Source organism: Rhipicephalus microplus, chromosome 1 (assembly GCF_043290135.1).
Source record: "Rhipicephalus microplus isolate Deutch F79 chromosome 1, USDA_Rmic, whole genome shotgun sequence".
Lineage (NCBI taxonomy): Eukaryota > Metazoa > Arthropoda > Arachnida > Ixodida > Ixodidae > Rhipicephalus > Rhipicephalus microplus.
In genome coordinates this window covers 168,762,435-168,774,914 of record NC_134700.1, presented here as the reverse complement: position 1 = coordinate 168,774,914, position 12,480 = coordinate 168,762,435, and the positions used below count along the sequence as shown (strand labels likewise).

At 46.3% G+C, this 12,480-nt stretch overlaps 1 protein-coding gene and 1 long non-coding RNA gene across 6 annotated transcripts in view; one reads left to right on the top strand and one right to left on the bottom strand.

The window, feature by feature from the left end:
• Window positions 1-12,480, bottom strand: part of LOC119178569 (tissue alpha-L-fucosidase-like) — a 39,547-nt gene that overhangs the window by 23,364 nt on the left and 3,703 nt on the right. Inside the window, exon 1 of one of the 5 annotated variants that reach the window (XM_075887738.1) lies at window positions 5,461-5,617. The exons of 1 other annotated variant lie outside the window; for it this stretch is intronic. In XM_075887738.1, coding sequence (XP_075743853.1) covers window positions 5,461-5,513 — 53 coding nt within the window. In that variant the 5' untranslated portion in view covers window positions 5,514-5,617. Of the gene's footprint in view, window positions 1-4,039; window positions 4,281-5,460; window positions 5,618-12,480 lie in introns of those variants that run through there. 3 more of the 5 variants (XM_075887706.1, XM_075887729.1, XM_075887714.1) reach the window with 3 other exon arrangements.
• The window catches only part of LOC142802729 (uncharacterized), a 174,441-nt gene continuing 167,965 nt past the window's right edge, over window positions 6,005-12,480 (top strand). Inside the window, exon 1 of the long non-coding RNA XR_012893970.1 lies at window positions 6,005-6,143. This is a non-coding gene — a long non-coding RNA (uncharacterized LOC142802729). The remainder of the gene's footprint in view (window positions 6,144-12,480) is intronic.

The following is a 12,480-nucleotide window of genomic DNA, read 5'->3' as shown; positions in this document are numbered from 1 at the left end:
TTGCCAGTAAATTAAGTACAGCTTTTTCTTGCTTCCTGCGTCCAAGAATCATGGAGGACCACCGGATGGCGTAGTGGCGTTTGTGAGCCGCGACAACAACCGGGTGACAGCGCATCCATTGCTGCGTTCTCCCCGTGGTAGATGGCATATTCGGCGGCGCGGGGAACGTTCAAGAGTGAACAACGCTACGTTTCGGCGGCAGGATATTTTCGCACACTGTAGAAAGTGGATGCTTCAGGGTGAACTAGGGGTAACTGTTGCCCTAACGCGTTACGCCGAAAAACGAAGTCGAGGCATATCCACGGAGTGAATCATAATGAGTGGGGCGAAGCTTCGAAGGGTTTTATCGCTAAACCGTGAATCATCCACTAGCCGTGTCTGTCTGCCTCTGTCTGTCTGTCTGTCTGTCTGTCTGTCTGTCTGTCTGTCTGTCTGTCTATCTGTCTCTGTCTGTCTGTCTATCTGTCTCTGTCTGTCTGTCTGTCTGTCTGTCTGTCTGTCTGTCTGTCTGTCTGTCTGTCTGTCTGTCTGTCTGTCTGTCTGTCTGTCTGTCTGTCTCTGTCTGTCTGTCTATCTGTCTGTCTCTGTCTGTCTGTCTATCTGTCTGTCTGTCTGTCTGTCTGTCTGTCTGTCTGTCCGTCTGTCTGTCTGTCTGTCTGTCTGTCTCTGTCTGTGTGTCTGTCTGTCTGTGTGTGTGTCTGTGTGTCTGTGTGTCTGTCTGTCTGTGTGTCTGCCTGTGTGTCTGTCTGTCTGTCTATCTGTCTCTGTCTGTTTGTCTGTCTGTCTGTTTGTCTGTCTGTCTGTCTGTCTGTCTGTCTGTGTGTGTGTGTGTCTGTCTGTCTGTCTGTCTGTCTGTGTGTCTGTCTGTGTGTCTGTCTGTCTGTCTGTCTGTCTGTCTGTCTGTCTGTCTGTCTGTCTGTGTCTGTCTCTGTGTGTCTGTCTGTCTGTGTCTGTCTCTGTGTGTGTCTCTGTCTCTGTCAGTCTCTCTGTCTGTCTGTTGAACACTTTAACTACCACCGTCTCGCATCTTTTCATCATATATTCATCATACACAGTTACCGCCATCCAGCGGACATTTTAAGGACTAAATCGAGAGGTGGCTACTATATATGCAGGGGACGCACCACCCACGCCTTAAGGAGCTTCGCCCGTACAACAAGCTGGCATAGGCTCTCTCATTTGTTAATGACGCCAGATGAACTGGGATCGACCGCAATCGAGGCGACACGAGTATTTCTTCGTCGCCGCTTTCGCGGTCATCGTCCTCTTCCATCCGGCTTGTATTCAAGGGTGCCGGAAGTCGAACCGTGCAGAGCGTTCAGATTGCGTCCTGCCCTGGGCCGACCCCAATTAAGCGACTTCCGCAAAGCGGTACGCTCAAGGGTGTGAGCACAAAGGAACAATGATCCCCAATAAGGCCAATGATTGATTGACATGTTTTTTTTTTCCTGTTGGATCGCAGCATGGCTGGCTTAGTTCACCAAGTTTTCCAAACTTGACGCAGTGTGTAGCTTTCTTAGTATGATTTGAGTTCTCGATTATCGTTGCTCTCATACATTTCAACTTCATGGTGGCAGTAATGGTTTTTGATAAAACAAAACACGCCAATCTCCGTTTCCCAGGGGCGAGGGGGGTCGGCTAAACATATGTGGGCGGGGGTGGGAAATGTGGGCGGAAGGTACATAGGGAAGACAGATGAAAGAAAGGGGAGTCAGAGGCAGCACAGAACATATGTCTGGCGGCACATTGTTGCCATTTTTTATCTCTTTGTGTTCTTTATAGTGACAACAGTATGTTATTGGATTTATCAACTCTCTTCTGAGTAATGCAACAAATCAAAAGGTTCAAGAATTCATTAATATTCACTAATTGATTATCGGTGCCACTGACTACGATAACATTGTTAGAGGAAAGGTCATGGTGCCGTGGCCGCTGCGCTGCCATGGAAGTGCCAATTAGAGCCTTGCAATCTTCGAGTCTTCGTCGCGTCGAGCTTACTGGTATAGTTATTGATCGGATTGGATAAACTTTTATTTGGTCCTCCAAAACACAGATCACTGTGTCGCGGGCCACTCCCACGTGGGGACTGAGATGCCGAGTTATCGATTGCGCCTTATCTTTCCAAACACTCTGGTCATTCATTAAAGTGACATTATGTTTAGGCGACGCTAGGTTGCTTCCACGTTGATTCACAGCGAAGAGGGTTCGAGTTCGGAAACCCGAGACAGACACAGACGCCACAAGGAATGTCCGAACTCAGGGGACGGGAACTCGCGCTGAAGCCAAGCGTTCGCACCTGTGATATACGTAAGGGCGCGTCGTTATTGGCGTTGGCCTTCCGTCGTTTCGGAGCCTTGTCGCGGTCGCCGTTATACCTTTCCCGTTCCCCAGTATTCTCTCGTTGTACGTGCTCGGGGTCTTCGTTTGGCAGCCATTTGTCGGGCTAACTGTTGCCCTCTTCATTTTTAGTTGACCAGTGGGCCGTGGGACCCAATTTCTGTGGCACATATCAGTTTAGGATTATGATAGTGTTTTTTGTTCGTCGGACAAGGAACGATTTGCCAAGCAGATTTAACAAGCTGTAACGCTAGCAGAACAAGAAAGGCCCAGCACAGACGCTACTTGTACTGTTAAGCTCGAGCAGCTAGCCCAATTTTGAACGCTGTTCCGATAGACACTCCGTTCACACGACACGGCCCGTTCGCTGTTCGGACTCGATTCTTTATCATTCTGCCAATACGCAAGTTATCGTTCGGATGGGAGTCCAAGTAGTAGTCTGGAGGGGGTCTCAAAAAGCGAAGCGGCGACATCACTACACGGACCAACTAGGGCGTTTGTTTACCAGAATTTCGGGACAGGGACTCTCGCCTTGCTTGCGGAGAAACGGAAGTTGTGGGGCAGTCGCGGAAGGCACGCGCGTTCACGGAAGCGTGGGCCACGGACGTTTCCCGCTGACGGTGTTGTAAGAATGTGAGCGGAAAAACGGTCCGAGTTACGCCAAGCGCGAGCTCGTCGGAAATTGTGGTGCAAATAGTGCCGATTCGTGTATGGCGGATGTCGCTGCTTGTGTGCGAGGGTTGATAGACGTTGCGAAGCGTATGACGTGCTTAAAGCGTGCGAAATTTTCTTGCTCAGGTCCTACACTCAAATTTGCCACACTTTTTCTTTTATTTGCTGTTGCTGCTGGCATGTGTGATCCCTGTACAGTTCTTGACATTGAAATCCGAGTCTCGTGTTGCTCAAACAAACATTGTCGAGGTCGTCTTTGCGGGTACCAATGCATCTTTGTCGCTCCTGGGGCCATGTTTTTTTTTTCGACAAAAAGAAAGATATTGGTACATTAAAACGGCGCAGAAGTTCGCTGTAAATTAACACAGAAAATTACATCACATAACATCACTCATACTATAGGCAAGCAACCATGCTTCAACAAATCAAGCTAAGTGAGAATGGCGCTCGATGATTCTTTTCGTGAAACCGAGTGGGAAAGAAAGACGGCCTCGTGGACAGACCTTACTCACATGTGGCGCCCTGGCCGCCCCTGAACTTAGTGATGTGCGTTTAATTTCTCCGATCTGTTCGCCGCGGTGCAGGTGGTTACGTTGCTCTGTTGCTTACCCCATTGTTGCGATTTCGATCCCTGCCATGGTGGTCACATTTTGATAGAGGCGAAGTGCTAGAGACGCTTGTACTGTGCGATATTGACGCACGTTAAGCTACGCCGGGTGGTGGAAATTCGCGGAGGCCTCCACTATGGTGTGCTTCTTAAACATATTACGACTCAAATGCCTAGAACACCAATATATTGTTGTTATTATTACAATTTCTTCGACCTGTCTTCAACACTGGCTCACACAGTGGTCCATTCGAATAATAAGTGTGATCTCTCCATTACTTTCTGCAGTGCTTCCAATGTGATGAGCTTTGCTGAACGGGCTATCATAGTAACGCGCACTTCGTCGGTGAGGATCATGTGGTATACAGCAACGGTAGCCCAGCAACGGTACATCGCGTAAGACAGGAGGAGCCTTGAACGCACCACACTTCTTGTCGCAACAAAGTCTGTTCCTCCTCCTGTAGTCGTGTTGCATGGGTGCACCAGCATCCGTTCTATCTCGCGAATACGAGGCAGCTCGTGCGCGGCGGTACGTCGAGTACTGGTAGATATCGGCAGACGAAGATAGATAAAGAGAAAAGAGGAGCTCTGCATGCGATAACGACGGCTACACGTTATGCCGACGCGTGCCGTGGTGCCACGAGCAAGCGTGGCGTTCCTCGAGTCGGGCGTGTTGTCACTCTGCGTGCAAAGGCGTCGGTGCGCTAATCTGAGCAAACAGGAGGAGTCGTGCCACACTGAACACGCCACCGCAAGGGGCGCGCGCGACCGACGCCAGCGGAAAGAAGCGCCGCACGCTGCATTCATCTACGTGGGCGGGATCAACACCCGCGGCGCGGGATTGCACGGTGGCCTGCATGATATCGCAAGAGAAAAACTTGTCGGCTTTCCATTGTATGCGCTGCATTTACGGCGAAGCTGCGTATAGATAGAAGGCTAGAACAAACATTTGCTAGAATGTTTGCTAGAACAAACATTTTGCTAAAACAAGCATTTTCAAATACTCGTTCTTTCCTCGAACCATAAACGACTGGAACTGCCTACCTCAATTGTTAACCGGCTCTGTAGAGGCACTTGAGCGTATTTAACCATGACCTATGTTTTTGTATCTTTTGTATATAATGTGTCTTTTTATTGTTCTTGCTGTTTTAAACCTGTGTGCAATGTTATCATCTTGCCACTCCTGCTGGGGCCCTTAAATGAGTATTTTGTAAATAAATAAATAAATAAAAGAAAATACGGTGGTCCGTGAATGGGAAAAAAAAACTATTGCGAAGAAGCAATCCTATAACAGACGCCACCTCAAAGGGTCTCCGCGCTTGCGTTTGTTTCTCTGCAGGCTTTTTCAGTATATTTATTGTACTTATTCAATTGTAACGCCACCAACATTGTAACGCGAAGAGTGACTTTTCATTGCGCACAGGAAAAAAAGAAACACAGTCATTTCAGTTCATGATTGTAACGTGAGTTTCTACATTCGGTAGCAAAAATGCAAAAAAAAAAACAACAACGTTTCATTCGAGTGAATACGGTTGCTAGGTATCGCGGCCCCATGAATCGCTGCCCTTGAAACGTTTCAACTCTTTTTATTATACTTCAAGGTAGCAACACAAAGCGCAAAGTTTGAAGCATGCATCAATTTTAAATACAGAATTAGAAAGTTATGACAGAAGCCACTTCGAAACATCCCGGTGTGTGCACGCATTTTAGGTTCACTGCTCAGGATTTCGGCTGGTTAACCATCTGTAAGCATGCAGTATAATTAAGGGCGGTTATTTTTTTATTTTTCTCTTGATGAACTGCATCTTTTAGTCGCGTGAATCCATAGGGCATATGGCACTCACGGAATGATACACGATGTTGCGCCTTTGGGTAGCGTGGTGCGGACTCGGGCCATCCGAGTCCCCGGAGAGGACGAGTAGAGAAGCCGGAGAAGGAGAAAAAAAATGTTTATATACAGTATTTACATGGTAGCGTGGTACAACATGAAAAGAGAATCACACCCGAGCGCCTCTGCGCTAGCGTTTTTATACATCGTCCGCCTTCCCAAGATCCCTTGCAAAGAAAATTTATGCGCAGGATACTCCAATGAGATCGTCGTCTTCCTCTCCGTCCCCGAAGAGGGAAAGCCAAACACCGCCTCCCTCTGAACCTAGGAAAGGGGCAAGACATGCCCAGTTCGCTGTTTGGTGAGGGAGACCCCACGCGCCAGCGTGGCACCACAGCGAGATGACGTGGAATCCCATGCGCAAAGTCGCTCCCTGATGCAGCCAGGTTGACTCAAGCAAGGCAGAATACCCCGTACAGCTGCTGGGTCGACGCTGCTTCGGAGTGTTGCTCTCGGCGGCTGACAAAAGCTTGGCCAACGACTTTTGTGTCAAGAGGAGCCGGCGACGTGGTTTTTCCAGATTGTCCGCGTCCGTCGCCGTCCCGGTGCAGGGTTGACTCATCAACAGCTGCCAGGTGCCAGCAGGCCGCGAAGACCACGTGGAACTTGGGCGAGGCACAACAACGACAATTAAACTAAGTATGACAATTTGTATGCGCAATTGTTTGAGATAATCACTTCATGTCGCTATGAATTCGGCATAAAACAGGCCACTACGAATCTGGTCACTTATCTGGCATCCTATTACGCGCGTACTTTGATTTATGGCTATACGTTGAGAACTACCCCGCCGCGGTGGTCTAGTGGCTAAGGTACTCGGCTGCTGATCCGCAGGTCGCGGATTCGATTCCCGGCTGAGGCGGCTGCATTTCCGATGGAGGCGGAAATGTTGTAGGCCCGTGTACTCAGACTTGGGTGCACGTTAAAGAACCCCAGGTGGTCAAAATTTCCGGAGCCCTCCACTACGGCGTCTCTCATAATCAAATGGTGGTTTTGGGACGTTAAACCCCACAAATCAATCAATCAATCAATATACGTTGAGAACTCGAGATATCGGAAATGGCATTTGCGCATGAGCAGGCCAACGTCACCCCTTTTAGTTGAAACACACTAAGCTCTTTCAGGCGGATATCTGTCGAATGTTTAACGTTTCTGGTCCTTACACATGCGCCGTTAGAGAAGGTATACAGGCGGCGCTAACATAGCGGTCGTCGTGATAAAAAACGAATAATAATAATAAAAAACAATAACGAAAGATGAAAACAATTGCTAAACCGGTCGGCAAACGCGCCACTGAACAAAAGGCCTAGACAGGCATTACTGCAGCACACTGGAAATAAGCTGGCGTTTCTTGCTGCTTCCGTATTGCCGGAATGCGAAGCGTGACGAAGCGAGGATCTTTCCGGAAGCAGAACGCGCATACACGGGACGCCGCTCGTTGAAGTCGCGTATTCCTTTTCGTTTAACGCAGCGCGAGAGAACGGACGCTGAGCGGACACGGTTCCCCGAAAGCACAGACATCGCTCGGCTCCAGTTTCACGGCTGCCGAGTCACGTCTGCTGGCGCCTCGCGAAGAAACCAATCCGCGGCGATGCAACCTTGACGCGACCGCGAAGAACGCGCTTGCATGCCAGCGACAAACCCGACGATGGTTAAAGGATCAACTTGAAGTATAATGTACCATTAATGAGTATTTCGATACCCGTCGGAATATGCTAAGACGGCTGCTGCTGCTGTTTTGGTGTTGCATAGGCGCGTGCCCCGCGACTACAAGAGATCTATGGAGAGTATGAATGAGCAAGCTCTAACGCACACGCACACGCTTATTCCGTGGTATATATATATATATATATATATATATATATATATATATATATTTAAGGGCTCGTTTTTCCGTGTTTCCGTGTTTTGACACAATATTAATGATATCTAACAGATAATAATGCCAAGGAATGTATAGGGTAAGTTATTAGAACAAATGTAATGTAAATAAGAAGAAAGAAAAGTGGGTGAAAAAATAACTTGCGGGATCATATATATATATATATATATATATATATATATATATATATATATATATATATATATATATATATATATATATATATATATATATATATATATATATATATATATATATATATATATATATATAATCACGGTTTAGCTGACGCTCTATTCAAGCAATAGCAAGATGGCGCTGATGATGAAGAGGGCCCAAGCGAAGACTGATGATGGTTATTGACAAATGAGGAAGACGAAGTCCAATGAATTCTTACTATATATATATATATATATATATATATATATATATATATATATATATATATATATATATATATATATATATATATATATATATATATATATATATATATATGTATGTATGTATGTATACTGCAGGTCTGCCTTTTCACTTCATATTTGCGTTACAATTCGGTCTAATAAGTTTCCCTATACTTTCCTTGGCATTATTGTCTGTTAGATCTCATAATTATTGTTTCAAAACACGGAAAAGCGAGCCCTTATGTGTGCACTTCTTTCCCTTATATATGTGACAATGCGACACAGGATACAGAACAAGGAACCACACGTGCAGAGCAAAGATACAGGAAATACTAAATTCCGTCATATGCTTTATGTGCTGTTTACCGTGTTACGCTGTTTCGAAATGGCTGTCGAACAAGTTGTTCAGATCTTAAATGATCTTAAACATTCTGTGAATAGTTTAAAGGACCCCTCACCAGCCTTAATAAACAGGAAGAACCGGAGTTTTCCGTCGTAGCGGGGCAGTTCGTGACGTCATAAAGGATGTAGCTATCGATTGGTCCATACAGTAGACACACCAGACATGAAATGTTCACTACTTTGCTTCCCCATACAGCCGCGCGCCCGTTGTCTCTCAATACTATCGTGCACTATCGACTCATTTCACTTCGGTTTTAAGGACGAAGCCTTGTCGTCGTCCGGGTCCGCCACGGGGACATTCGTGGATGTGAGCCCCTGCGCTACCCAGCTCACAAAAGGAAGGTTTTACAACAGACTCATGTCCATCATGATTCTGACGGAACTATATGAGACACCTACAAGCACTAACCTTTTATGCAAGCCGGTGATTCCAACGTACTCACTAAAGGGGTACTAACACCTTTTTTGGAAGGCCAGTTTACTATGCCATACAAATCTCCTGTGTACAGAGACTGCTCTGAGCAAGTGTGATGCTCGGTTAATGCTGTTGAGATGTTTTACTTTGATATTAATGTAAAATTTCTCGCGGCGCACCTACCAACATCGACACTAACTTGACGTCGGGCTACAGTAGTAATCCTGGTGACTTCACGCAACAGGCTGGCAAGTTGTGATGACGTCAAGTACCAAAATACAAAAAAAAAAAAGATGACATCTTGCGCGTCACCCGCTCGATCGTCTTCTCGCGCCCTGTGAAGCGAGCTAGCGGAGTCTGGAATAGTACACGTGCACACGAATGCAAGATGCAGGTTTATCGGAGGGCATATGACTCGTTTGATTTCATTCATTGTCATGACGCCAACATTTTGCCCTGTGAACTCTTGCGCCAGTAAAAAACGGGAGACGATAGGTGCTAGTTCCACCGATTACAGTCCGACCCTGCGCTGAGACAAGCGTGGGTCGACTTCGTGCGCTGCGGCAGGGGCGGAGACATGACGCCAACCAAGCGGAGTTTACACTGTTCACTGCCCTTCACGCCGGACGGGTACAAGCGTGGCATGCAGTTGCTGACCGACTTCGGATTGTCGTCGAAGAACCCGCGCCTTAAAAGTGATGCCATCCCAACGTGTGCCCCCCCCCCCCCCCCTCCTGCCGCGACAGTTGCCACACGTTCGAAGCGCAGCAGACGAAACAGACGATCGAGAAAGCAACGTGCTGACGAGGATACGTCATGAAAACTTGCGCTTAGACATACTACCGCCTGGTGGCACTGCTATACTACCTTGTCGTAACGTCGGAGTGCAGTAGAAACCGAAACTAGCTTTTAAAAGCATGCTGTAGTTGGTTTTCCATGGCGCATTCAGGCTTAGAAGTATGTTTCCTTAGCTCTCTGGCGTTTGGCCTATCATTTGACACACACACGCACACACGCACGCGCACACAGACACACACACACGCACACACACGCGCACACACAAAACGATAAATGAAAAGTTTCGTGTGATTATCCTACGATGGACGTTAGGACTTAACTCTATCACGACTCTCGGCGGTGTGAAAACCGTTGCTGCAATCGAAACATGTATGTGGGAATAAAAAAAAAACGATAGACGGACACAAATCGTAATTGCAACACATTATAAAACAACTACAAGCACAAACTCTTTATGCTAGCCAGTGACTTCGACGTAGACATTATGGACCTTATTTATAGTATACTGAGCTTTGTCGTCGTCTTTTTATGTCACCTAAATCTCACTCAATATACATTATATGAAGCAACGGTCGGGTAACATACGCGAGACACACACCCACACACAGGTTTAACAACACAGAACGATCTTTCACAATTGTCACGGAACAGTATAAAACACCTATACAAGCACAAACTCGTTGAAGCCAGCGACTTCAACGTAGATGTTCTGAACCTCAAGACCTAGCTTCGCCCACTCGTTATGATACACTTCGTGGAAGTGCGTGGACCATAGGCTTTTTTTTTTTTGACCGCGCAAGGGGAAATATTACCCTGTGGCCGAAAAGCGTGAACTCCTGGCAGGTTCAAGGCTTAGTACTGACATTGCCGGTGCACTATATGCAAAATTATTATTGCCGAGGCAAAGATAGCGAGTGAACGCGAAAAAAAAAAGCTTTCTTCCTTGAACTCTGCGTGCTGTAGGTTTTTTTTTAAACAAAAACATGGCATGACAATAGCAAAAAGATATCTACTTTCAAATGCAGTTCCAACGCGTTTTTCTATCCATTCTTTCGAAAAAACAATAAGAGAGGTTGAACAGCTCAACTGACGACTTAGTTAATATAACAAATAATGATTTTTTATGCTGTGAAACTGTTCTTGCATTATGTATGCCCTGTGTGTATCAAAATATACTTGGTGAACCATTATTATGTTTTGATAAATGGACGGTGGTTTTTGTTTGTGTGTTTATGTATTTTGCTTCAAATTCCTTTGTACTGATTGTTTTTTTTTTGCCCCCTCCCCCACCATGCTTATGTAAATAAATTCAGCAGACCAAAATTTTCAGCGCTTGCAGAGGTCAGTCATCTTTGGACGGTGGGACTGTGGCTCGGGTAAAGCGAGTGGCCCCGATAACGCCCTTCTCGTGCTTATCGCATGCTTTCCATGAGCTGTGACGTAACCACGTGCTGGCCATGCAGTTGGGTGATAACCGGGGTCAAGGTTACGTTCACTCGCTATAACAGCGCAGAATATAGAGCACTATTTTCGAAGCATCGCCTTCGAATGTGGTATTATCGATTACCGGCTTTCTTACGAGATAGTATGTCTAGAATAGGACTGAGAGAAATTTTCCGTAACAAAAAAAAATTTAGTGAAAGCGATTGTTGGGATAACGGATAGTGATCATTATATCAGCTCTATGTTTGATATTTTTGTTTGAAAGCAGGCAAATAGATTGATAATAGTAAATGTTGGTGTTCAACTTCCCAAAACCGCGACATGACTATGAGAGACGCGCATAGTGGAGGGCTCCGGAAATTTAGACCACCTGGGTTTTTTTAACGTGCACTTAAATCTAAGCGCACGAGCCTCGAGTATTTTCACCTCCAGCGAAAATGCCGCCGCCGCGGACGAGATTCGATTCCGCGACCTGCGGGTCAGCAGCCGAGTGCCTTAGCCACTAGTGGTGGGTCGTAGGCATAAATCGGCGAACTCACTCCTGAGCTGACTCACTTAGGCTTAGATCAAGTCACGAGTCTGAGTGAGTTAGGCTGAGTAATATTTTCGCGAGTCTGAGTCCGAGTGAGCCCAAAGCGAAAAATATATTTCTTGAGTGAGTCTGAGTGAGTTCTACGTTTCTTTTGTCGACTTAAAGTTTTCTTTAGTCACCAACAGCATTATTACCAGCCTTACCTGGGTTGACATTTATGCTCACGTCTACTTGCAAGTATTCCAAAGCAGTCCCGTTCATACACCATTTCAATATTTGTCATTTAAATGCGTGAATTACGTAAGGGGAGATGCCTCTACCTCCCCCCACCAACTGCTCAGGGAATTTCTTCATTATTATATCACGTGATGTGATCTCTTCCAAGAAAAAAAGACCTTGTTTGGAAGCCCCCAGGACTCGTTTTCGAATATGATATGCCATACAACATCAAGAAGAGCACCTGATTATGCGTGATATTGGTGTGAAAGACCATTGAAATCTTGATCGAAGAAGCTAATCATTGGCTGATGGACTCCTGAATCGACAACTCGCTCAGATCGAGCCGTTGGTCTGAGTGGGTTCGGGTGAGTAATGTTTTGGTGAGTTTGAGTGAGTCCAAAGCTCAAAATATACTTCATGAGCGAGCCTGAGTGAGCTCCACATGTTGTGCCGACCTATGGTCTTAGGTGGCTCGATTAAGCCGTTCGATTTCCTAAGTTTGCTTGTCGCGTGAATCCATCCCTAGTAACGAAACTATATAACAAGTTAATGACTTTATAGCTATATCTTCGTACAAATGTGGGCATGTTCAGCCAAAGTCGTGCCCAGTGTTCTATTTTGGAGGGGGGGAATTCGTTGCAGCACCCACTTCCCTATCAGGCCAATGTATGAGTCTCACTACGCCTCCCCCCCCCCCCTTCCCTGCTCGTGTTCCAGCGCACCCCATCTCTGTTATGTCAATGTGTGAGGTTGTATGCCCATGTGTTCAGCCACACAATGACGTTAGACGTATATGCACAAAGAATTGCTTAGATAGCTTTCGTCGTCTTGCACTGTTATTGCTGACATACTCTACCAATGTCGCGCTCTGCGCGACATAC